Genomic DNA, 25,745 nt, shown 5'->3' on the forward strand with positions numbered 1-25,745 from the left:
TGTTCATTACAGCATTGAAAACAGCAGTGAGAAGTTCAAATGGGTGAAAGAAGACTATATCTCTATGATCATGAACTTAAATGCAGACAGTCGTATTGGCCACAGCTGCTTTGCTGGTGTCTTTGGCCAGTGAAGGAGATGGTGTTAAATTAGTAAAGTCTGCTGGGTCATTAGAAAAAGATCACCTGATACTTAAAGGGTTAGTTCGCCCAAAAATGAAAATTATGTCATTAATAACTCACCCTTATACTGTTTGAGTACATGAATTACTCCGGGATATTGGTTTGTTTCAACTCAGAGGGAGTGTCAGCCACATTAAAAAAGTTAACAGCTTAAGTCATTTGTGGATTAATGTGTATTAGAGATGCGAAACGTTTAAAACGATTCAGTTCGATTTGGTGAACTGAATGATTCGTTCGCGAACCGGAAATCCAGCTGCTTTGATTTGAACTCTTTCTCACAACAGACACGGAAGAGAAGACAATGCTGAATAAAGTCGTCGTTTTTGCTATTTTTGGACCAAAATGTATTTTCGATGCTTCAAAAAATTCCAACGGACCCTCTGATGTCACATGGACTACTTTGATGATGTTTTTCTTACCTTTCTGGACATGGACAGTATACCGTACACACAGCTTCAATGGAGGGACTGAGAGCTCTCGGACTAAATCTAAAATATCTTAAACTGTGTTCCGAAGATAAAAGGAGGCCTTACATGTTTGGAACGACATGAGGGTGAGTTATTAATGACATAATTTTCATTTTTAGGTGAACTAACCCTTTAAGGGTCACGTTTTTCTTTTCTTTTTTGCAGCTGTGATTGTGTTTACAGTGTGCAATATAACGTGTTCATGTTTCGCGTGTAAAAAAAAACAACAACAAAAAAAGAAATACTTTTTCAATTTTTCACACAATTCACTGATCTGTATACAGCTGTTTTCACTGTCATAAAAAAGGGCTGATGACTTCCTTGTTCTATAAAGTCCCTCCTTCAGAAATACGTAATGAGTTCTGATTGTGCCAGCGGTTCCTGTCTTGTGATTCGACAGCAGCTTAGCGCACGCTGCCCTCCTGGAAATACGATTGGGCTGGTTTTGGAGTAGTTTTGAGAAGCAAGTGGGCAGGATTTGTTTTCAAAACCTGGCAATCCTGATCTGAACGCACTTGGTGGAGATGTACTTCTAATCACAGAACGCTTTTACTGATGAGATGCGCATGAAAATCGCATTTGATTTTTTTGCACAGCCCTAACATCTAGTTAACAAAGCTAAACAGCATTGCCCTTTGTATAATAAGTTACAGAAACTGTTAAACGCACCAACTTAAATAATAAAATACACTTAAAAAAAGGTTTTAGTGATGTCATTAATGCAGGAAGCAGAGGGATGTAGTCCAAACTGGTCGTTCGTTGTAGGCGAATTCTGTTAAATAAAATATTTCGCTTGGCATTGAACTTTGAGCTTTAGAATTTTACAGATATTATTTATACTCTAAAGTTTAAAACATGGGATCACTAAGAACGGGACCTTTAAAGATATTGGAATTAGATTTTGTGAATTATTTTAAGTTAATCTACAAACAACATAAAAACCTACTGAAACACAAGACAAGGCTTTTCTCAAATAGACACTTCAGTGACAGAAGTTCATCTGTAGTATTAATGTAATGAACGGAAAAGATGACACTGTAACATCTAGCTATTTCTGATTTATCATGCATCTTAAAGCATTATGGGTAGAATCTCCCGTCAGTCTCTTCGGATCCATCAACACATTTTCACCGATGACCCAGAACCAACCCTAAACCCGGGATAGAGGGGTTGAGTGAATGTGGTCTGGACTGTGTGGATGAGGCTCATTGTGGCAGAGACGCTGTAGAAGGACAGAGTTCCTGCACTGGGATCCACATACACTCCTGTTCTATGACTGGACACTTTAGGGAGTTCAGTCTCAATGTTATTGTGTATGAATGAATATCTGGAGGGGGTGCAGATCAAACTCCAGGACTTAGCATTACGTCCAAACACACACTCCTTGCCCAATCCCTTCCTGCTGATGCTCTTATAGGACACTGATATAAACACATCACCACTCCACTCAATCTCCCAGTAACAGCGTCCACACACTCTCTCTCTACACAACACCTGAAACCACTGATCAAATCTGTCAGGATGATCAGGATACAGCTGCGCTTTGTCAGTGTTAGCAATCACTCGGTTCCTCTCAGACAGACAGAGGTGTTTATTTATTGTGTTCAGATCCAGAGTGAGCTGATGGGAATCTGATGGAGATAAAACAAATCAGAATAAGGTATTATGAAACTGTATAATCTTTTCATGTCTCTCAAGTCTTCACTTTCAGTATATCATCAGTGTCTCAGTACAGCTAAACCGATATCCTGAGCATTGTCATCAATTATGAAAATTATCTTTCACTTTTACAGGAAGAACATGAACACACTCCGTTAGTTTTCTGCTTGTTTTTTTAGTGACTTACATTGTAGGAAGTCGTTCCTGGTCTTCGGAGCAATGTTGGTTAATTTGACTGTGGAAATCAACAGACATGAACAGTGTGATTCATTATCCTGCATCCATTACAAAGACATTTCTTATATGAAGTTCTACGTGATACGAGGTGATGAACTAATTTCTGAGATCAGACAAATCTCCAGGACGTTACCTCTGTCAGAGATCTTTTTGATCTCTTCTGTGCAGAAATCCTCCAGTTTGTCTCTCAGCTGATGGACAGATTCTCTCAGGCCATCATAAGAGAAGAGAGGACTGGAAGGTTTGTCATTTACTTCTGTAGATTCAGGAGGTGATGAGAGAGACCGGAAACTCTACAGAAAACAGGAATAAAATGCTCTGGAAATTAATGTAATCTTGGTTTCCAGAGACAACAGGAACAAAAATTGGCTAAACTTAACACTATTGGGAAACTGTTTCTCTGAAATCCTGAAGCCTGATTTGATAAATGTGGGAACATCTGCATATTTACGTAAGTGACAGCATCGACTATGTAGTGCTCATTCATGTTATCTCAGGGTACCAAGGTTATATTAGTAATTCCCTTTTGATGCAGTTCAATCACATTGTGTCAATGGGGAACAAAATCCAATAGCACTGTACTACATCTGCAGAATGAAAAGTCATCCTGTGAGCCAAGCCTTAGGGTGTTCAAGGTGAGGGCCCTACTGTTTGTGTGGGCTAATAAGGGCGAAACAAACCTGGAATCAGTCAAACCTAGGCCATAAGACTGTGAGTCCTCAGGGCAAAAATGGCCCTAACATGCCCGACCACCAGCAGGGTCAAAGATAGTTTAAGCAGACAAAACCTGTTCTGCAAGGGCAGGGACATTCAGGTTAAAAAACCTAGCAAAGGTAGATGGCGAAGACCAGCCAGCTGCTGCACAGATATCACTAGAGCCCCTTTCACACTGCATGTTGGACCGGCAAATTGCCAGAACATTCCTGGGTCGCCTTCTGTGTGAAAGCAAACACGCCCCCGGGATTTAACCCGGGTCGGGGACCTAGTAACATTGCCGGGTTCAATCCTGGGACAAGCGCTGTGTGAACAAAAGCCAGATTTAATGGTGTGTCATAGTGATGATGCATGTTGTCAAGTGACTCTTTTACCGCCTGTTTTGAAGGAAGATCAATACTTGCGACCAAAAAATGTGCGCAAACTGTAAGGAAGCAGAGATCAGTTAGTTCCTCACTTTCCGCGCTGACGCCGAGATCGTCCGCTTGCTTCATTGAAAGTATAACGTGCCTAACGTTTTCGACTCGTACATTACACGTCACGCCCTGATGTCACGTGTCATTACAGGACCTTTATGAGTTGTGTGACAAAGCATGCACATATCCCGGGTAATCACTGGCAGTGTGAAAGTGCAAAATCTAGCGACCGGGGAACAATTGCCGGAACACTTTACCCGTGTATTTGCCGGAATCACAGTGTGAAAGGGGCTTCATGGAAACTCCACTGCACTAGGTCCTGGGGGAGGACCCTGGTGCAATGGGTTTTTATTCTAATTGGACATATTCCAGTCAGAACTATGGCATCAACTAGCCAGTGGGATAATCTTTGCATCTTAAGGGGCTGTTCACTTAAAATGCGTGGAATATGCTAGTCGCACCATTTTTTGATATCTTTTCCAAAACACTCTGGCGCTTGCGCACCGGAGGTATCCGCCATTTTTAAGCGATCATGACCTGCGCTCTCCTTGAAATAGTAGTTTCAGCATAGGATAAATTTGAAGCACTGAAAAATGCATTGCAACTGTGTCGCTTCTATTATGAGTGCACCTGCCATGCGTCTACATTTAAAATAACAAACTTGAGCATGCAAAAGATGTTAGAGCTGAGTAAGTGCACATGCTGCTCATCCTCCAAAGCAGGAAGAGCTGAGATGGTAATAATCTTTGAATGGAGTGGAAAGAACTTTAGGCACGTAGTTATTAGGCTGAGGACCACTGTGCATTCCCTAGGCCCACTCAAGGCAGAAATCACTCACCAAAAATTGCTTACAAATTGCACACTCACCTGATTGACATTGAAGCCAGCAGGAGGGCAGTCTTAAGTGAAAGGGGTCCCAATTATTTTACTGTAGTTGCTCAAATGGAGGGCTTTAATGGGCCCTGAGGACTATGGATAGAGACCAGATGGGAATGGTATGAGGGCAAGGCGGATTCATCTCCTGGCCCCCTACAAGACTAACTCATGCTTTCATTGCCATCCAGTCAGTAGAAAAGAATGTTTGCTATGATGGCCACCATGTATACTTTGAGCATGAAGGAGTGCTTCCCAGCAGCTCCTGTATAAAGGACAATATGTCACAAGTCTAAGGAAATATGGACCACTTGAGGGCATGAAGGCATTGAGTAGATTGTGATTTGGCCTCTGAAATGATTTTGATGATCCTTACGGGAAGTTGCAGAAGCTGCCCTGATGGGCTCATAAATGTACATAGCAAAAAGGCTTTACTTAATATTTTTGTCTTCAATGTCTTTTGTTTTTAGATCTTTTACTTGTATTAAGCAAAATGCAATTAATCTAGTTTTTTTTCTGTCCTCCAAGAAACAAGACTAAATATCTTACATAATTTTGCTTATCTAGAAAATACATCTTGATTTGAGAATCTTTAGATATTTTGACTAGAAACAACACAAAAAATACTAAGAAGCATTTTTTGCATTGTAGGCTTCCACGGAGCCTGACCGATCCTCAGCATCAAAAGCTGCCAATGACATCATCAGCAGCATCCTACTCGGATAAAGCAAAAGAGACCAGACCGCTCTCTCCTGACAAGGGGTGTAGACCCTAATCGGGTAATAGCATTGGGGAATTATCCTGGGAGGAACAAAACAGGCGAGTGTGAGGGGTGGGGCCAGTGGGGGAGATGAGACTCATGCTCTCGCAGTGAGAGCAGTCCGTCTTGTTGATCACTGCTTCAGCGTGGGTACAGCCCTGGCAAGTGACACATTGTGCTCGTGTGAGTTTCCCCATAGCATTAAGTTAATGAAATGTGAGTAAACCATATCAAAAGGGAACTGATCAGCCCCATACTCCACCCAATAACCTGTATAAATATCAAATGTGTGCAGTTCTTGTTGACTTCTCTTTAGTAGCTCACCTCAATCTGGCTCTTTCACAGCATCAGCTACATTTTTCTCATATTCATTTCATCACAGGAAGGCCACAATTTTCTGCTATGCTATATAATACCTTTGTAGTAAATAATTTGGATGGATTAACCTAAATGTTAATTTCACAAGTCAACAGATCAGTGGTAGGTTTGAGTAGATTTGCTAAGGAAAAGCTGTTCAAAGTAACTTATGATTTTTAAGAGGTTAGTGAAAGTTTCAAGGTAAGGTTTTGTTTGGTTTGAGCATGCTGAAGCATTGCTAATATACAGCATCACTTCCTGTTTTAGGACTTCACACTCAGATTCCTCAATGTTTTACAGGCAAGTGGTTATTAAATTAAAAATCAATTTGAACAGATTAAACACAGTGTCTCTACAACAGGGATAGGCAACTCCAGTCCTAGAGGGCCACTATCCTGCAGAGTTTAACTCCAACCCTAATTAAACACACCTGAACAAGGCAATCAGTGCTTTCGGGATTACTGGATAGATACAGGCAGGTGATTTTTTATGAGGGCTGAAGCTAAACTCTGCAGGATAGTGGCCCTCCAGAACCAGAGTTACCTATCCCTGCTCTACAACATGGTGGCAGCAACAACAATACTACAGCATTTTCCCACACAGTGACGTAGACATGTGGGGGCTTTAAAACTAAGGGTTTTAGGAGGGTTTTGGTTTTGGTCGAATCTTAACTTTTATAAAAAAATATCTCTTTGGATTTAAGACTTAAGTCTTTGCAACTGTAGGAACCTTATCTATGCACAAACAGCTTGAAACACTCCGAAGAGAGAGGAAAACTTGAAATCGAAATCGGATCATATGACCAATTTAAATATTTGTTAAAATGAAATATAAAATAAAAGGCACTAAAAAGATGACAGAACATCTTCAATTAAAAAAAAGTAAACAAATTAAAAAAAAAAAAAAAAAAAAAAAAAAAAAAAGTCCCACCAGGATCTGGCTCAAGTAGACTCTGATCCTGTTTTTCTAGACCTGTGTTACCTGCAGGAACTGAATGTGATCCTGTGTGTGTGAAAGCTGCTCCAGCTCAGCATCTCTCCTCCTCAGATCATTGATCTCCTGCTCCAGTCGCTCCAGTCGTCCTTCAGCTCGACTCACTGCAGTCTTTTCCTGATCTCTGATCAGCCGTATCAGCTCAGAGTGGCTTCTCTCTATGGAGCGGATTAGCTCAGAGAAAATCGTCTCACTGTCCTTGACTGCGGTCTGTGCAGAGCGCTGTTAGACACACATCACAATCACACAGTGAGCTTCAGAGGGCCTAAAAGATGAGAGTCCAGACTGAGACTAAGTCAAACTTCTCTTCCTCTCCAGACTCACCTTATGAGACTCTACACACTCTCTCAGCTGCTGGAGATCTTTCTCTCTCTGCTGGATTTTCTGCTGGAACATCTGCTGTGTCTCCTTAAGCTGTTTCTGAAGTACAAATTAATGACAGTAAATGTTGAATAATCATTTTTCCCATGAATCCAATAAAAGTGGGGTAGAGGGGTTTAGGAATATGGAGGGGACTGATCAGTTACCACCATCATACATAAATTAACATGAAGCATAAGGCCTGTTTAAGTATCAGAAACTATCACAGACATAGAGCTTTCACACTCAGTGTTTCTGCTGTGTAATGGAGCTGCAGCCCATGTTATAATCATCTGGATTCAGCCAGATTTACTGAAAATAGAAAATGTCTGTAATTGCATTTAACTTTATGATGTTTTTAAACAATGGATGAATACTTCATTAAAGTTTGCTTTAACAAAACACATTTAACCAATGAATGCCTCAAACATGTTTTCAATAATTTTTCAAAAGTTCCATGAACTATGTGAGCAACAAATAAACAAGTGTCAGCATTATTTCATCAGAGTCTAGTTTTAGGCTCATACCTGTATTTCTGTTCTCTGTGCTGCTGCTGACACAGTGTTGTGGGTTTTATGCTCATATTTCATACACAGCACACAAATGCATTGTTGGTCAGTGATACAGCACATTTCCAGCTGTTTCTCATGTTCACTGCAGATCATCTCCTGCAGTCGTCCAGTGGCTTCGGTCAAATTGTGTTTCTTTCCTTTAAAGAAACCCTCATGTTGTTCAAGGTGATTCTGACAGTAAGAGTTCAGACACAGCAGACAGGACTTGACGGCTTTGTATTTTCTTCCAGTACAGACGTCACACTGCACATCTCCAGCTCCAGCATAACAGTCAGCAGGAAGTTCAGTCTTCTTCAGTTTCTCCACCACTTCAGCCAGCATGGTGTTTCTAGCTAAAGCAGGTCTTGGACTGAAGGTCTGTCTGCACTGAGGACAGCTGTAGACTCTCTTCTGATCCTCATGATCCCAGTGACCTGTAATACAGCTCTTACAGTAACTGTGTCCACACTGGATTGTCACTGGATCCTTCAGGAGATCCAGACACACTGCACACACAAACTCATTCCTGTCCACTGAAATTCTGGATTCTGCCTTTTTACTGTATCAAAAGAGAGAGATATACAATTAAAATCACTCAAAAATTTAAATAGTCATTTACTAACTTATGTAGTTTCAAACTTTTAAGACTTACATTCATCTTTGAAACACAAATAGATTTGGAAAAAAAAAAAAACTTTTGGAATCTTTCAATCCTTTGAAAGTCCATGTAACCTTGACAATTCAAAAAGTTCCTAAAAACATAACTGTATCATAACTGTAGCTGTAAAATCTGTATAAATCCATATGAATTGATTGGTTCAGTCCAAGACTCCTGAAGAGACACAATCAGAAAATACTTGTAGCCCCTTGTAATACTGCCGTTTTAATTACTACAGATGTTCTGAAGGACTGAAAATTGTGTCCAGATTTACAGTCCCTTCTTTTCCATACTGACAGTTGTTCTCTGTAACTTGTACCTACTGCTCTAAAAAATGTAAAATAAACAATTTGTTTGGTTTATTTTGCCTGTTTTTTATTTGTTGTTAAATCCACCTGTAGTGAAGTGGGCAAAAAAGATAACAACCTTCAGTGTCCCCTTTAGAAAAAAATAGATCTTCATGGACACAAATCTACTCCATATATACTCATAGAACTGTATAAACTTATTGAGTGCTGTTTGTAACAACGTGTGCACACCTACCTAATTAATCATTACATGAATGCATGAGAGAAAGCTACCTATGTTTGGACTGTAATCTGGAATTATGAAAATCATTAAAGACATTGTTCTAATTGTAAACTGTAGACTATGCAAATAACCCTTACACCACTGGCACTGCACAGCATCTTGTTGTCTTCGGAGCCATCAATATTGTGGTGAAAGATTATGTGTATCTTTAGTCAGATGCATTTAAATGTGACTGTGGCTTATATGCTAGCAACTCAAACTGTATACAAAAGTGTGGCCCAAATGGCCCATGTAATTAGCACATTAGGTCAGCATTAGGTCAATGCATCATGGGCTCTCAATGGGAGGTCCTATCAGGTCATCACAATGTTACACTATCATTGGCTCTCCATGGGGTGTTATTGTATTTTTTGTACCACATTTGTTACCAGGTGTAAAGGTCTGGTCTTACAGACAGTACTTTGGGTGATGATTGTTTGAAGGATGACATGTTAACATCACTGCTGAAGAACTGCTACACTGCTACCTTCAATAAATTCTTCTCCCCACAAGAACTTTGGTCAAGCTTACTTATTTTATGTATTAGAGAGATCTAGTACATTGGCAAGCCACCCGAACTACTGTTCAGCCAAATACGGCAAATTCTAACAATTTGGCGAGCCAGCCAGGAGACACTGACAAGAGTACTCACCAACTGCAATAAGTGAAAAGTTTTGGAGATTCTACAGTTTTTGTGTTGAAGATCAACAGACCACATCTGTGGACATAAGTGATTTGAATCAACTTGATCCTGTCCTAATTTCCTAAGATCCTAATTTTGTGTTTAAAACTATCAGCTTTCTAAAAGAACTTAAAGAACACTTTTTCATAAGCAGATAATTTGATGCATGTTGTGTAACCATAATAACCAGTGTAGCACTGTTTAAGAAATGTTTGGCTTAGGCCTTTCTCTTGAGTTTGTAAGAACCATTTAAGAAAGAGGTTTAGTCCATTCTCATGAGACTGTAGGAGCCATAGATGTGTAATTATAGGCTTAGTCCTGTTCTCTGGAGTTTGTAGGAATTGTTTAAGAAACAATTTAGTCCGTTCATAAAGCAATTGTAGAAGCAGAGGCTTGGTCAGTTCTCTTTTTGTTTGTAGGAATTGTGTAAAAAAATATTTTAGTCCATTTGTCCAGGGACTGTAGGAGCCATAGATAGAATTGTTAATGACGTTGCTGCAAGAAATGTGAATTCTTAACTGGGTGTTAATTCAGTAGACACTTATGTAGATTGAAATAAATTTTCTAACTTAGAAGATGATCGCATAAAGCCATGAATCTATAACTTTGTTTGCTTCTGTGAAACATGCGGAAAGGTATCATGTAAATTGTCTAAGAAACAAATTTGAAAGAAGTAATGCAGCCTTCTGAGCTTGAACTCAATTCAGACATTAAACAAGGAAAAATAGGCTGAATGTAAATGTTTTGTTATAAATGTAAGATTGAAAACTAAGCTGAGCTTTTAAATGAATGATTTGTTTGTGTTTCATGTATTTGCCATGGCTGAGTCTACACAAAACAAATGGCAAAAGTCATGCATTGAGGCCAACAACAGAAACACATGGGACAGAACCTCCAAATGTTGCCATTCACAGGTGTTGGAGAATCTGAATTCATATCGGGACAAAGGCTGGGACTGAGGAAGTGCCATGATGACATCTGCCAGAAGTACAGCATCAAGTACTCAGAGAGTGGACTATGGGCTTTGCCGGACTTGAAAAGGGCTTATGAAAAGATGCAGCGCTTAAGGACAAACACCAACAGAGGTGGCTTGTCTGTAATTTTGCTCAAACAAATTCGACTGCATCTACAGAGATGTGAAACTGACAAATTACAACATGAGAACAAAGCAGAAAAAGCAAAGGTTTAAGCACTGGCTGAACAATTACAGACTGTGAAGAAGGACAAAGAAAGACTGTTACATGACAATGTCAAATTCCTAACTTTGCTCTCCAAACGACTGGAATCAGAATCTTCAAACGGGTCATTTTTATTTTCTTTTTCAGAAAGACTCTGTCTAGTTTAATAATGTGGAACAGCATTTTTAAGTAGGCTTTCCATTTACCTATATAATACCTGGCAATCTATTTAATAAACCTTTCTGAGATTGATACCAGTTATCTAAAAAAGGAAGAAATAAAAATACTTTATAAAAAATAAAAAAAAAAAAACTTAATGTGTTTACTAACTTTGCTTTTGAAGAGTCACGAGGCCACATGTTGTCTTCGTTCTTCGGTTCAATGGCTAACACCTACAAACAGAGAAAAATGTAACCTGAGTGGAGTAGTCCAATGTTGACAGGTTACAGTGTTCACAATGCATGCATGAGCAGGACTGTCCCAGTGTCAAAGTGCAGCTGAAAGTTTCAATGCTACGCCTAATTTTGCCATGTGGCTCCCACTGAACTCATGCTGCTGCAATGTAATAGTAATACAGGCAAATTTCACAAGTTGTGATTTGAAAATCAATGCGTCTTCAAACATCTTGCAGGACAAATTGTGTGACAGATTCTCCTAATTACAGGTATTCTTTCTTTTCCTCCTTTACCAAACTAACAGTGTTTTGGTGACCAATCACACACATACCTGTTGAAGCCATATACATCACATTCATGTAGGCTGTTTATATTACACATCACACAATTTTCTGTTAAATAAAAGGTCTGCCACCTTTAAGCATCATTAAAAAGTGTAAATAAGCTAGTCATTAAAGCTGCAGATTGTGCAGTCCCTCCAGAAAAACGCGATTATGCGATCGCGTGATTTAATGCATAATCAGCCAAGGGCCGCATATTTATGCGGAGGTCGCATTTTTTTAAATACGCCGCACTTTCACGCATAAAATCCCGATTTCAGGAAGCAAAATATGCGGAGGTAGCATGATTTCATAATCATAATAATGTTTGTTGCAAAAAAGTCACATATATCTTAGCAGAAAGTTGAAAAATGTTGCGTTTACTTCACACAAGTAAATCGCCATTATTTCCCAATAGGAACCTTATGAAGTGACGTAATTGGGCGACGTGAACATCATCTGTGAAGTCCGCGGTGAAACCAGGACGAAGGAAGCAAACCATTCTCATCTGCCAACAAAAATAAGCGCAAAAGACCACGCGAAGCAGTTACCCGGTGTGTTACATGACAGTGGGGGCAAATTATTTTGACAGAGGGATGAGGATGGCGAATGATAGGCCAGTGTTAAAGGCTACGCAGTTATTTTTCATTTTCACAGTGGACTGTTGTAGTTTCATTCAGAAGTTGATGCACCTCTACAGTTTTAAGATTGTACTTTTTTGTTACAGAATAGTACCAAAACCTTACAGTTGTAAGTATATTAGTAGTATGTAAAATAATTTACGTTGCAATAAGAGATTGCACTTTGCAATTCCTGTAAAACAGCATTTGTATATTTGTGTGTATATTTTATTTGTATTCATTTTTACAGAAGTAGTTGAATATTCCTTTTGTAAAGCTAGAGAACTTGTTTGACTCAATGTTTTGTAAGTTTGAGCCATGTGTTAATTAAGGTCTGAAATAAAACAGAATGAGAACTTAAATATTATGTGATTTAGTATGCTTGCTTATCATAGGAAGTCATAAGAAATTACTCTTTACAGTAAGGTAGTAGCCTAGTGATAACAGGGTGTTGGGGGGGGGGGGGTCACCTTTTTTTCTCTTTTTCATCAAACCGCAGTTTTTGCAAGTTCCCGCAATTTCATCGCATAAGATTGCAAAAATATCCCGCATATTCCATCGCATTTTTTAAGAAAACCTGCCGCATAATCAAGGATTTTTGCCCGCAACAATCACAAAAAAAATCCACGTTTTTCTGGAGGGACTGATTGTGTTCCAACTTTGCAGCATAATGACTTCTGTTACTAAATTGATACAGCATCAATAAAAGTAAAAAAAAGGAGATGGATGCCCCTGAAAATCAATCCAAGGGGCAAATATTGGCACTTAATGGAAAAGCTTATTTCTGACCTGATCCATTTCTGATTATTCTCAGGTTTATCAAATTAGCATATGGTTCCTGGTTGCAGTAAACACAAACGCTCTTACCTGTCCCTGATAGAGTCCAGCGTCTTGAATGGTGCTGTTCAAATTTTTCAATGGCTCCCAGGTATTGTTCATGTATTTGCCCCACAACCTTGTTTCCTTCTCATCTGGTACACTGAACAATTTCCTCATTTCGCGTTCAATAAGGCCTGCCAGGATAGATGTTTTTTAAAAGGTTATAAAAACACGATTTTAGTGGGAAATTTTTAAACCTGTGTCCTGCAGTTTTCTGGCAAAATAAAAGCTTGAGGGGTTAACTCTTGTAAGTGAGGAAAATAAGACAGTTTTGTAATTTTACTGCCGTGAAGACCATAACTATTCTGCAGTCTAGAATTACAACATGAATATATTTCTGTTATACAGCATCATTTGGCAGCTAGCCAAATTTAGTTTGGAACAAAACACCTAAGTCTCTCTTGTGCAGAGATTATACACGTTTTAATTTTGGTTAGTTTTGAACAAAAACTTGCTTATTAGAACTAAATAAACACTATTAACGTGTTTTTTTATAATTGGAGTAGATGGGAAGCTATGAAAATATCTATAACAAAACTGATCACTGTCGTAACCATAACACTTTATTTGTAGATTTACAGTATTGTTCAAAATAATAGCAGTACAATGTGACTAACCAGAATAATCAAGGTTTTTCGTATATTTTTTTATTGTTACGTGGCAAACAAGTTACCAGTAGGTTCAGTAGAATCTCAGAAAACAAATGAGACCCAGCATTCATGATATGCACGCTCTTAAGGCTGTGCAATTGGGCAATTAGTTGAATTAGTTGAAAGGGGTGTGTTCAAAAAAATAGCAGTGTGGCATTCAATCACTGAGGTCATCAATTTTGTGAAGAAACAGGTGTGAATCAGGTGGCCCCTATTTAAGGATGAAGCCAACACTTGTTGAACATGCATTTGAAAGCTGAGGAAAATGGGTCGTTCAAGACATTGTTCAGAAGAACAGCGTACTTTGATTAAAAAGTTGATTAGAGAGGGGGAAACCTATAAAGAGGTGCAAAAAATGATAGGCTGTTCAGCTAAAATGATCTCCAATGCCTTAAAATGGAGAGCAAAACCAGAGAGACGTGGAAGAAAACGGAAGACAACCATCAAAATGGATAGAAGAATAACCAGAATGGCAAAGGCTCAGCCAATGATCACCTCCAGGATGATCAAAGACAGTCTGGAGTTACCTGTAAGTACTGTGACAGTTAGAAGACGTCTGTGTGAAGCTAATCTATTTTCAAGAATCCCCCGCAAAGTCCCTCTGTTAAAAAAAAGGCAAGTGCAGAAGAGGTTACAATTTGCCAAAGAACACATCAACTGGCCTAAAGAGAAATAGAGGAACATTTTGTGGACTGATGAGAGTAAAATTGTTCTTTTTGGGTCCAAGGGCCACAGGCAGTTTGTGAGACGACCCCCAAACTCTGAATTCAAGCCACAGTACACAGTGAAGACAGTGAAGCATGGAGGTGCAAGCATCATGATATGGGCATGTTTCTCCTACTATGGTGTTGGGCCTATTTATCGCATACCAGGGATCATGGATCAGTTTGCATATGTTAAAATACTTGAAGAGGTCATGTTGCCCTATGCTGAAGAGGACATGCCCTTGAAATGGTTGTTTCAACAAGACAATGACCCAAAACACACTAGTAAACGGGCAAAGTCTTGGTTCCAAACCAACAAAATTAATGTTATGGAGTGGCCAGCCCAATTTCCAGACCTTAATCCAATTGAGAACTTGTGGGGTGATATCAAAAATGCTGTTTCTGAAGCAAAACCAAGAAATGTGAATGAATTGTGGAATGTTGTTAAAGAATCATGGAGTGGAATAACAGCTGAGAGGTGCCACAAGTTGGTTGACTCCATGCCACACAGATGTCAAGCAGTTTTAAAAAACTGTGGTCATACAACTAAATATTAGTTTAGTGATTCACAGGATTGCTAAATCCCAGAAAAAAAAAAATTTGTACAAAATAGTTTTGAGTTTGTACAGTCAAAGGTAGACACTGCTATTTTTTTGAACACACCCCTTTCAACTAATTGCCCAATTGCACAGCCTTAAGAGCGTGCATATCATGAATGCTGGGTCTTGTTTGTTTTCTGACAATCTACTGAACCTACTGGTAACTTGTTTGCCACGTAGCAATAAAAAATATACTAAAAACCTTGATTATTCTGGTTAGTCACATTGTACTGCTATTATTTTGAACAATACTGTAGCATTTGAAGATGGTCAAAAGCAAAAGAGATGTAAAAAATCTTTCAGAGCTCTTTGTACTTAAATCTGAAAAATATATTAGACATTAATATTATACTTTATATATATATATACATACACACACACACACACACACACACACACAGATTGTTAGTAAATAGATTGTTGTAAAATCTATTTGTGGCGGTTAGTTTATTTAGTCGCTACAAATAACTCAATGTATGGGAAACACTGGACACAGCTATAAGTTAAAAGGCCATAGTGATAAAAATAATAAATAAAAGAGTTAACTCATATTACACAGCAAGCTGCTCAAAACTGCATAAGAGTGCACTGGCCACGAGCGATGACATCGTGAAGGATATTGTCGGACACACTTCATGAGGAGAGTTAATGTGCATGTTATAGCAAAGACTATACAATACCCAAGTTATGTCACTTGAATAGTTTCAAATGGGAAAAAATGCAGCACTCAATATGGCTGCTCTATCACAGAAAGCCCCGCCTTCTGGGTCAAAAACCAATCACTAATCTGTAACGTCAGCACATCACTGCAACTGCAATCCCAGTTACTATAGAAGCAGACAGCGTTCTTAGACTGTGCTTGAGACTGTGTCTGCGCACTGGTTGATCTAGCATTAGAAACATGTTTATAATGGTATTTGAGGAAAATAAACATCATATGACAGTTGTTGTCACAACCGGGATACAAGAAAACACGGAGAGAGAACCAATTGCGAGGAAGTCTTCATTTAAGGGGTAATCCAAAAAGCATAAAAAGTCCAGGCAGGGGTCGATACCAAAACATCCATCCAACACATAAACACACATGAACACAGGGCAAGGGCAAGACTGATTGACGGACATGAATTCACAAGGACTCCGTCGCATACTAAGACAGACCGGGTTAAATACACAAGGAGAGGCAAACGCTAATGGGAAACTGACAGAGTGTGATGATTGGTAATTAGTGACAGCTGGGTGCAATAATTAAGCAGGGACGTGAGGAATGTAATTAATGAAGTGACAGACACCGTGGGAAAAGAGGACATCTAGTGGACACCCACGGATCACAACCCAGACACTGTGACAGTTGTTGTCAGATTCCATGGGTGATTTCAAATATGACATTTAATCGTAAGCTTGGTGAACAGTTTTGGAGAATTTGGTGTTCCTTAATCAAAAAGATAGGAGCTGCACTTGCATGCTCGAGAGGTGTTTCAAAGATGGCTGCCGAGTGACAGGATTCATCTTAAAAGAAGAGTCCACTATTTACTATTTACCCCCTAGAGTTAAACAGTTGAGTTTTACCAATTTCTAAATTCAGCTGATTTCTGGGGGTAACACTTTTAGCTAAGCTTAGCATAGATCATTGAATCTGATTAGAACGTTAGCATCTCGCTCAAAAGTGACCAAAGAGTTTTTATATTTTTCCTATTTACCGTATTTTCGGCACACTTAAAAGCCTTTAATTTTCTCAAAAAAAGACAGTGCGTTTTATAATCCGGAGCGCCTTGTATATGGATCAAGGTGCTCTGTCAAAATGTTGACATTCCCTTTAGCACAGCTCCATCTAGTGGATGCATAACACAATCACAGTCAAACGTTTGACTGCAGTATCTTCTATTCTATGCGCCTTATAATCTGGTGCGCCCTATATATGAAAACAGTTCTTAAATAGGCCATTCATTGAAGGTGTACCTTATAATCCGGTGTGCCTTATAGTGTGGAAAATATAGTAAAACTTGACCCTTCTGTAGTTACATCGTGTACTAAGACCAACAGAAAATGAAAAGTTGCGAATTTCTTGACCGATATGGCTAGGAACTTTACTCTCATTCCAGTGTAATAATCAAATAATTTTGCTGCCATACCATGGGTGCCGCAGGAACACTGATATTACGCAGCGGCAATTTTCAGGCTGCAACTCTGCGAATTGTTGCTGGTCATGTTACCTAGCTGTGGACTATTTTCAGGCCCTGGGTAATATCATACCTGTTCATTCTAATGCCTAATCTGTGATCAATGATTTCTGACATGTAATGACGATTCTTGTAGAACCAGGTGTTCTTAGTCTCAAAATAATTGGTGTTCATGTGTTCAATCAAGCCAGGGACTAAATGTTCAACTTCACATTGTTCCTCTTAATCTGTTATTTAACTTTTGATTAAATTCCCTATAGAAAGCGATTAAAGAACCCTACCTTTATAATTGCTGGAGCTGTCAATCACACAGTGCAAGTTTCTAATCAATTACGCTGTCTACAGTGCACAATTAATCTTTTATTTACAACATGTTTTCAACTAGATATGATGAAAGCATTCAAGAGAGTGCTGAAAATTTAGATATCTCTGCATTAATGCACTCAATCTGTCATCCTTCAATGCTTCTTGTTTATATACATTTGCCATGTGAAATCCCACAATATCCAAGTGAGCCATTTTGTCCAAAAACTTTTTCAGTAGTCTACAAGTACAGCATGCCACCCTGGAAGACGGGACATTTCTGCTCAACTATCAACTATTGATAACCCTTAGCTAAAGGGAAAAAAATTAATAAAAACTCGTACCTATGGTGTCTGCTTTGCTGAACCTCCTGGGGACAATGTTGTCCATGTTGTTGTCTTCACATAGCATGAGTTTAGTGAGATATACTTCCACCTTATAGTGTTTCACAAACATGCCCACTTCTACCACCTGAAGACAAACAATAAAGAAGAACAGTGAAACAACAGTGAAAGACCCCACGTTTGACACTCTGCAGTTAATCACAACTGGACTATCAAAGAAAAAAAAAATGAAATTGTGAAATGAAATGTGGGTTGAAGTCAAACAAAAGAAGTCATGTATTATCAGATCACTTCTGATGGCTCTGCTTCTCATTTCTGACATTCTCGTCTTGGAACAAATCCAACTGACCCACTGAGGACAATGTAAATGGGAATGCAAATAAAAATGATTTGTAGTACTCCGTCATTCACTGCTCCAGAAGTTTACCCAACTACGATGACTTCTGCTGTTGAGAAACCTGGAAATTAGAAAAAGGTCTATCACACAAAATCAACAAACATTGTGATTTTGTAGAAAAGTAAACAAACAGGGTGCACTTTCTGTCATTAATTTCTCCATACACTACTTTCTGAGACATGTCACAAAAATTAACTAAAACTAAAACATGAAAAATGTCTATAGAAAGCTTGAAATGCCTACTTTTAAATTAAGTTAGTCATGTCAAAATATTCTCTGAAAGTAATCCACATGTAACCAATAAGAGGTACATTTTTCCCTGTCTAAACTCATCGTTTCTAAATGTGATCCCGTCCATGAGTTGACATCAGCTCTATGAATAAAAATTAAAAGTTCATCTAGGCTATTTTTTGTTTTTTGAAGACGACGCACAGAGAGGAATAACCCGGACTTTATCTCAGAAGAACACAATGTGACGTGTGGCTTGATCCAGTGGAAAACAGGTTTAAATTTTTTTTAGGACTAGGATAGTGGACGGTGTACGCTGTGATTGAGATGCTGCATGTTAATCAATAATTTATGGCTCATAAAAAGCCTCAGCTTCATTGTCATCAGTGGGTCAGTTGCATTTGTTCCAAGATGAGAATATATCCGTTGAAGACAAAATTAATAGCCCCTTATGAAATTTCAATTATTTTTCAAATAACTATTTTTTCAACAAAGCAAGGGAATTTTAACACCGTATTTCTTTTTTTTTTTTTTTTCATCAGGAGAACATTTTATTTCAATTTGCCTGGAATAGAATAGTTAAACTATAGTTAATAGTTAAAAAAAAAACGTCTGACGTCAATATTATTATTTTAATTTAACAATTGGATGTTCAATTGTCAGTTTTTTATTTATTTTTTTTATTCTTAAGCAACTATTAAGAATTTTGCTTTTAATTACTTGAGTAATTATTTCCAGAAGTACTTGTACTTTAACTTGGAGTACAGTTTTTGGATATTCTACCCACCTCTATCAAAAATCAGCCAATAAATATTGGCAGCTGATATATCGGTGCATCTTTAGTTTAAAATGTAGATGTCTGTCAGTGTTGAAAAATACATCAGACAAGAGCAGTGTGATGTATTATGTAACAATAGTAGGAATGTAATGACTCACTCAACTCACAATTCGATTTACGGTTTTGGTTTCACGATTCGATTCACGATTTTATTTTTTAAACAAAATTTATTATTGCTGTGACAAAATGCTGCACATTTCTTTGTGTAATTGAAATACAGCTATATCAATTGATGCAAAAACAGAATGGTTTGACTATACATAAAAATATCTACATGAAACAGCAGACGAGCAGAATGAGATGCAGATCCACTCTCTTCCAACAGGTGGCGCTTAAAGCCTTTCCTTGGTTTTCACTGTAAACAAAACAGCACTGCCCTTGTTGGGGATTTTTTATTTTATTTTTACGACGCTGCACATATGCATTTAATATGCATTATACAAAGACTAGATGAAAAGAAAAGATACAATCTAACGAGAGTTCTCCTCGTTCATGCATTCATATAAACTCTTACTACTAAATGAATAAAGATTTGTTTAGCATCTCAACCGATTTGAATCATCACAAATTTGAATACATTTTCAACCGGCTGGCAGTTAATGGTTACATCTATAAGCAATAGCTATATTTCCATTCTCCTATTTTTATATACATTTTAGATTATTGCATAAAAAAAAAGAAAAACACTGGATGGAAACGCCAAGATGCGCATAAAGTTTTAAAAATGCACATACAAACTTATGCGCACAACTGAGTAGGATACACTTTTTATAAGAAAAAATGAGCATAAACTAAGATTGAAACACTTAGCAAATAAATTCCACAATGCACATTGAAAAAGTCATGTGACTTTGCACATGAGACAGAGAAAGGATGAATTGGCTAATCAGCTGACCGATCTCGTTCATAGCATCTATATGTTGTTTTGGTCATTCTGAAATGCCTGAGGAAAGTCTGTCATAAGTATTTCTATATAATTACTGTCTTACATGACTGCGTTCCACCTCTAAAAGCAATGACATCATTAGGCTATGTCTGCTCTCTTTGAAGTGCAAGTAATTTGTAACATATGAAAATTATTTTATTCAGTGGCTTTTCCTAGTTTTCTTGGAGATATTAAGTGCCAGTTGAACAGGAAGTTATGTTTTTTTTTGTTCTCTTTGACTCGTTGGATAGTAATGGTGCTTTATTCGCAAATGTTTTATGCCATATTCCAGTTTTGCACACAAGATAAAATTCACATGTTTGGATGGAATCATAGCTCATCAGTCAGTAATGATGTCTACAGTGGATATGGACAGCTCAGCTTCCCTTCCACAGACAGCTTTACCTTTCGAGCTATAGGCTCCTGTCCATCTTTCAGGCCGTACCAGCTCACAAGCTTCTTCCAGCCCTCTTTGGGAACCAGGTAATAGTCCAGCTCATCAATGAGGTGTTCCTTAATGTCCAACATGTGCCAATCTACAAACGGGACACACATACATCACTGATGTGCAGCAGAAGAGAAATACTTTAAACTTGTGTCATTTTAATTGGAGCAAACACGTCAATCTCATTTCCAGACATCATTAATAAAGATGACTTAATACTTTCCCTCTTGGGTAGCGTAAGGTTAGCATAAAAACAGACACACAATGTGCATAAATAGTGCTGAGAGAGCCGAAACAATTAGTTAACATTATCAACAATGTTGACAACATTTTTTCACTTTTTGCATCTTTAACATTGTCAGAACGCACAAATATAGAAATAAAGTGCAGAATTTACAAGGTTTCTTTGATTCGATTGAAAAGTAGAGCTGTCTCTGGAACAATGCATAGACATAATATGTGACTTTAAAATATTAATTTAAAATTGCAGTATGTATATTGTCAATTCCCTATAACGTATAATGATCTGGAAGTCTCACCCATTGACCAAATCACTTAGAAATGGTCTGGTCTACATATAAATATAATACAAAACTCTATAAAAATATAATTTCTTCTACTTATGAAGCTAAAAATGTTGCCTTTAACCATCTTTGACTCGTTTAAATTATTAAGAGTTACATTTCTATTATCTATCCAGTCAAGGTAAGTATTTACATGGTAAAGTACTTTAATTACAACATTGATGATGTCATTAATAATCAGCAATTATTTACTTTTTTGAAGTAACTTACCTAACACTAATTACCTGTTTGTTTTACCAGTTACAAGAAATAAATCTGATAAATATCTCAAAATACAAGTAGCTATAAAATTGTATTTCAAAATTATATATACAATTATAAAATAAAACACAAACTATAAGGGCACATTGCAAATAACATAGACCTGTAAACAGGGAAGCACATAAGACCAAAATAAAAATGCGCTATTAGAAGTTGTAGAAGTATATTGCCAACTTTTAATAAACAATTACAATTTTAGATCAACAAACTGTGCTATATAAGATTTCTTTCAAACTGAAAGCATAAATCTAAGCTATCTGTTTTCAAAGCACAATGCAAAACTGTGACATTCATCCTCAGACGCTCTTTAATCAGCATCAGGGCTAAATCAGGAATTGCGTATACTTACTTGCTGACAACCAACCAAAATATAAGTCTGCTGATTTTAAGTTTGAAAAAGATGAAAATGCTGCTTTATTTATTTTTAGACACTTATCTAAAGTTAATTACAATTGCATAATACATTAAGCGATTCTTCTTATAGAGGCAAACAAATAAAGTAGTAGTAAATATTAGCATTTTATTTAAGTTTACTATAAAATACTTGTAATTCTATTTAATACTAGACCTACATTTTATTTTTTATAATATTATAACACATTATCATTTAGTTTATTATTTTATTTTTAAAAACTAAAATAAAGTGCAATAATATTGTAACTATAATTATTATTAGTTATATTTATTGGGTTTATATATAGAGTTATATTTATACGCAGTTTGAGGACCAAACCAAATCTCCAGGTTCTCTAATGAGAACGAGGCTGAAAAATTATGTGCACCCCTGCCTATTAACATCTAACAATGCTATAAATTATATGCTGGGTATGCGTAAGAGGCTCCAGTGTGATCATTTTCCTTACCACAGTGGGAAAACTAGAATATTCTCTCATTTTTGGCCATAAAGACAGGAGTAAGACACAATAAGAAAAACTATGCATTTGTGTTATCTTTCTTGGAGAGGTGAGGTGTCCAAGTCTCAACATCTAACTACTGGGGTGCCTCAGGGATCAGTTCTTGGACCACTTCTCCTCTGTCTATAAGGCATCATTAGGTTCTGTCATTCAGAAACATGGCTTTTCATACCACTGCTATGCTGATGACACTCAACTCTACCTCTCATTCCATCCTGATGATCCGACGGTAGCTATTCGCATCTCAGCTTGTCTAACAGACATTTCTTCCTGGATGATGGACCATCACCTTCAACTCAACCTGGCCAAGACAGAACTGCTTGTGATTCCAGCAAACCCATCGTTCCATCACAATTTCACCATCAAGTTAGGCACATCAACCATAACTCCTTCAAAAACAGCTAGAAGACTTGGAGTTATGATTGATGATCAGATGACTTTCTCAGACCACATTGCTAAAACTGTCCGATCCTGCAGATTTGCTTTATTCAACATCAAGAAGATCAAGCCCTTTCTTTCGGAACCTGCTGCACAACTCCTTGTTCAAGATCTTGTTCTGTCCAGGCTGGACTATTGCAATGCCCTTTTGGCAGGTCTTCCAGGCAATTCTATCAAACCTTCACAATTAATCCAGAAAGCGGCAGCAAGATTAATTTTTAATTAGCCAAAAATAATACACATAACAGCTCTGTTTATCAATTTGCACTGGCTACCAATAGCTGCTCACATAAAATTCAAGTTATTGATGTTTGCCTACAAAACTACCACTGGCTCTGCACCCCTTTACCTAAATTTGTTACTTCAGACTTATGTGCCCTCTAGAAGCTTGCGTTCTGCAAGTGAACGTCGCTTGATTGTGCCATCCCAAAGAAGCACAAAGTCACTTTTACGGACTTTTAAATTAAATGTTTCCTTCTGGTGGAATGAACTCCCCAACTCAATCCGAGCAGCTGAGTCCTTAGCCATCTTCAAGAATCGCCTTAAAACACATCTCTTCCATCTTTATTTGACCCTCTAACTCTAGCACTCTCTTTTCTAATTATATTCTTTAAAAAACAAAAATCTAACTAGCTTTCTAATCTTTTTGTATTCTACCGGTTTTCTTTTGATTTATTATACAATGAAAAAAGCAAGAAAAAAAGATCTCTAACACTAGCTTGTGCTATTCTTTTTCTATTCTATTTATTTTATTATATTATTTAAAAGCCCTTGCTTACATGTACTGCGTTAAGCAAACAGACACTAAGTCACTTTGGATAAAAGCTTCTGCTAAATGACTAAATGTAAATGTGTAATAAAGAAAACAAACAGGATGCACTTTCAGTCATCTCTTTCCTTGAAGTGCAGCCATAAGAATGCAACAAAACAGACTTATATTATTTATTTAAAAGAAACATTTTGTTAAGGCCCAATTATTATATTCCTATCATATGTAATTTTATTCTGTTTCTCTGAGTTTTCTTTCTCCTGATGTTTATGCACATGAAAAACTAAACCACTGAAAAGAAAGACATTTATTTTTAACGGGTCACGTACACTGATCTACTGATTCTAATGCATTCTAGTTATTTGGTGTGTGGTTGTCTTGAAGTCGAACACAACTCATATAGTATTAGGAGGCCGTGATAAGTGGCTCCAGTGCATCATAGAGACATGTTTTCAAAATCCTGAACACAAAAATGGTCTCATCTTTCTATAAAATGCTTTCTGTTGACATAACATAAAAATATCTCCGTTTTGAAAACATGAAATATAGTTGGATTAAAGTGTAAATGTACTATAGGTCACACCTCATATATGCTGGATAAGGATGGTGATTTTCTTCACATCTCTATTAATGCACATTAATGAAGTAAAATGCAGACCTAAGTGCACAACTTGGTTTTGTTCTTTTAAAAAAAACATACTTTTTCACGTTAAGGTTAACATTTGCATGGGATTTCTCACCTCTGAACAGACCCGAGTTGTCCACTGGTCCAGGAAACACAATTTGGCTGCCCTTCACATTCATGTCCCAGCTGTCAAAACCCACATATTTCTTCCACTTCTTGAACCAGCTACTGTCCACCAAATACCTGCAGAAAACAACTCTAGATTAGGGCTGTCATGAAAGACTTCTCACTACACTATTATAGTGTTATAGTGGATCACTTCTTTTGTGGGGGTTTGGTTTTTGATAGGTTTCTCTCATTCTGAAAGCTCTTCATTTCAATGACACTAACGTTACAGGCTATTCAGTGTATTCATAAGTTGCAAGTGCTATCCAAATTAATGTAAATATTAGTTTTCTAATCAGGAATTGGACATGAACAGCCTCTCAAGTCGTATTTACAACTGGGAAACTACATTTAATTGTAAATTCTCATCCCTGAGATTACTTGCACTCAATCTTGTGCATTCAGCCAATATATTATTATTAACTAAACAATTTGTTTCGGGAAAACACAACTTTGCTACTCTGATATGCCTCCTCAGATTTGATGGTGCACTTCAGAAGCCAGACATTTACCTGATGAAAGTCATAAATGAAGTACAAATGTGTGTGTGCCTTGATGCCTGAAAACAATGAAAACAAACCCAACACCTCAACCGCATCCTGCCCCCCACTGTCCTCTGTCGAAAGCTAAAACGCGGTCACACTACGTAATTAATCTTCCTTAGTGGGAAATATAATGTATCACGTGAAGTCAGCATTGGGAGAACGCGGAAGTAGGTGCAATCCTCTTTTTCCCACGCAAGGATCACGTGTCCTCCTAGAGTTGTTATATTATGAGTGTGTGTGTGTGTGTGTGTGTGTGTTATCTATTTTGTCTCACCAGGTCTCTGCTTTGCGCAGCGGCGTTTTCAAGAGCGCCTCCATCTCTGTTTTCTGCGTCTCCACATCTGTCTTGCCGCCTTCTGCCATCTTCACTCACTCGCACAGACTCACTCCAACACTACCAAAGCCGCTTGAAGAGCAATGAGACAACCACTGATACTCTGAGCAATGGCGTCATCACGCACGCCGCCGCGTGGCGTCACTTTGTAGGCGGGTCGACTGTTAAGCGTCACACTGTTTCACTTGACAAAATCCTTTTTATTTATTTTTTATTTATTATACATAGGTCATGACCACTGATCTATAATATAGAACTGGATTGCTCATGACGTCATTAAAGTGAAGCCGCTGCGCCACCATATTGATAATCCCTAGTGTGCGAAAACATTCCATTGAATTAATAGGAATTTGTATGATTTTAATGAGAAAACATCACCTAACAAGACAGTGTTTATAAATATGAAGTATCACTGTACAGTATTACAATGCGAACACCCTAGGCATGTAAACGCTTATTTTTTAAATGTCGGGAATTTCCCCTACTTATTAAAAAGCTACGTTCATTACAGTAGTGAGCATCATGAACATGATAAACATCAGACGGACACGACCTCAACATATATAACAAACTACAAAGTGTTCGTTCTGAAATCTGAATTTATTCAGAGAAATATCTGACTATATACA

General features: G+C 37.7%; 1 protein-coding gene across 3 annotated transcripts; it reads right to left on the minus strand.

The window, feature by feature from the left end:
* Nucleotides 1-1,692: 1,692 nt before the first annotated feature.
* On the minus strand, nucleotides 1,693-25,217 carry LOC113047430 (ubiquitin carboxyl-terminal hydrolase 15-like). 3 transcript variants are annotated; one of them, XM_026208788.1, is made up of 12 exons: nucleotides 25,057-25,217; nucleotides 24,188-24,315; nucleotides 20,442-20,572; nucleotides 17,649-17,775; nucleotides 12,860-13,005; nucleotides 10,988-11,049; nucleotides 7,546-8,128; nucleotides 6,983-7,078; nucleotides 6,647-6,880; nucleotides 2,679-2,838; nucleotides 2,496-2,543; nucleotides 1,693-2,280 (listed from the first exon to the last, which is right to left on the minus strand). In XM_026208788.1, the coding sequence occupies exons 1-12, from the start codon at nucleotides 25,143-25,145 to the stop codon at nucleotides 1,766-1,768; spliced, it is 2,319 nt and encodes a 772-aa protein (XP_026064573.1). In that variant the 5' UTR covers nucleotides 25,146-25,217; the 3' UTR covers nucleotides 1,693-1,765. The 3 variants fall into 3 exon arrangements, with proteins under 3 accessions (XP_026064573.1, XP_026064574.1, XP_026064576.1); XM_026208789.1 differs by lacking the exons at nucleotides 1,693-2,280; nucleotides 2,496-2,543; nucleotides 2,679-2,838; nucleotides 6,647-6,880; nucleotides 6,983-7,078 and having other exon boundaries at nucleotides 7,847-8,003; XM_026208791.1 differs by lacking the exons at nucleotides 1,693-2,280; nucleotides 2,496-2,543; nucleotides 2,679-2,838; ... (4 more) ...; nucleotides 12,860-13,005; nucleotides 17,649-17,775 and adding an exon at nucleotides 17,802-18,106.
* Between the last annotated feature and the right edge of the window lie 528 nt (nucleotides 25,218-25,745).

This window comes from Carassius auratus, chromosome 28, assembly GCF_003368295.1.
Source record: "Carassius auratus strain Wakin chromosome 28, ASM336829v1, whole genome shotgun sequence".
NCBI lineage: Eukaryota > Metazoa > Chordata > Actinopteri > Cypriniformes > Cyprinidae > Carassius > Carassius auratus.

Bases quoted from the DNA above. Each gene is read 5' to 3' on its own strand.
- LOC113047430 (XM_026208788.1), bottom strand. From the start codon at position 25,145: ATGGCAGAAGGCGGCAAGACAGATGTGGAGACGCAGAAAACAGAGATG. The intron at 13,006-17,648 runs GTACGAGTTTTT...CTATCCTGGCAG, and splicing joins CAGCAAAGCAGACACCATAG to GCCTTATTGAACGCGAAATG. The intron at 8,129-10,987 runs GTTAGTAAACAC...CTTTTGATACAG, and splicing joins CGTGACTCTTCAAAAGCAAA to TAAAAAGGCAGAATCCAGAA.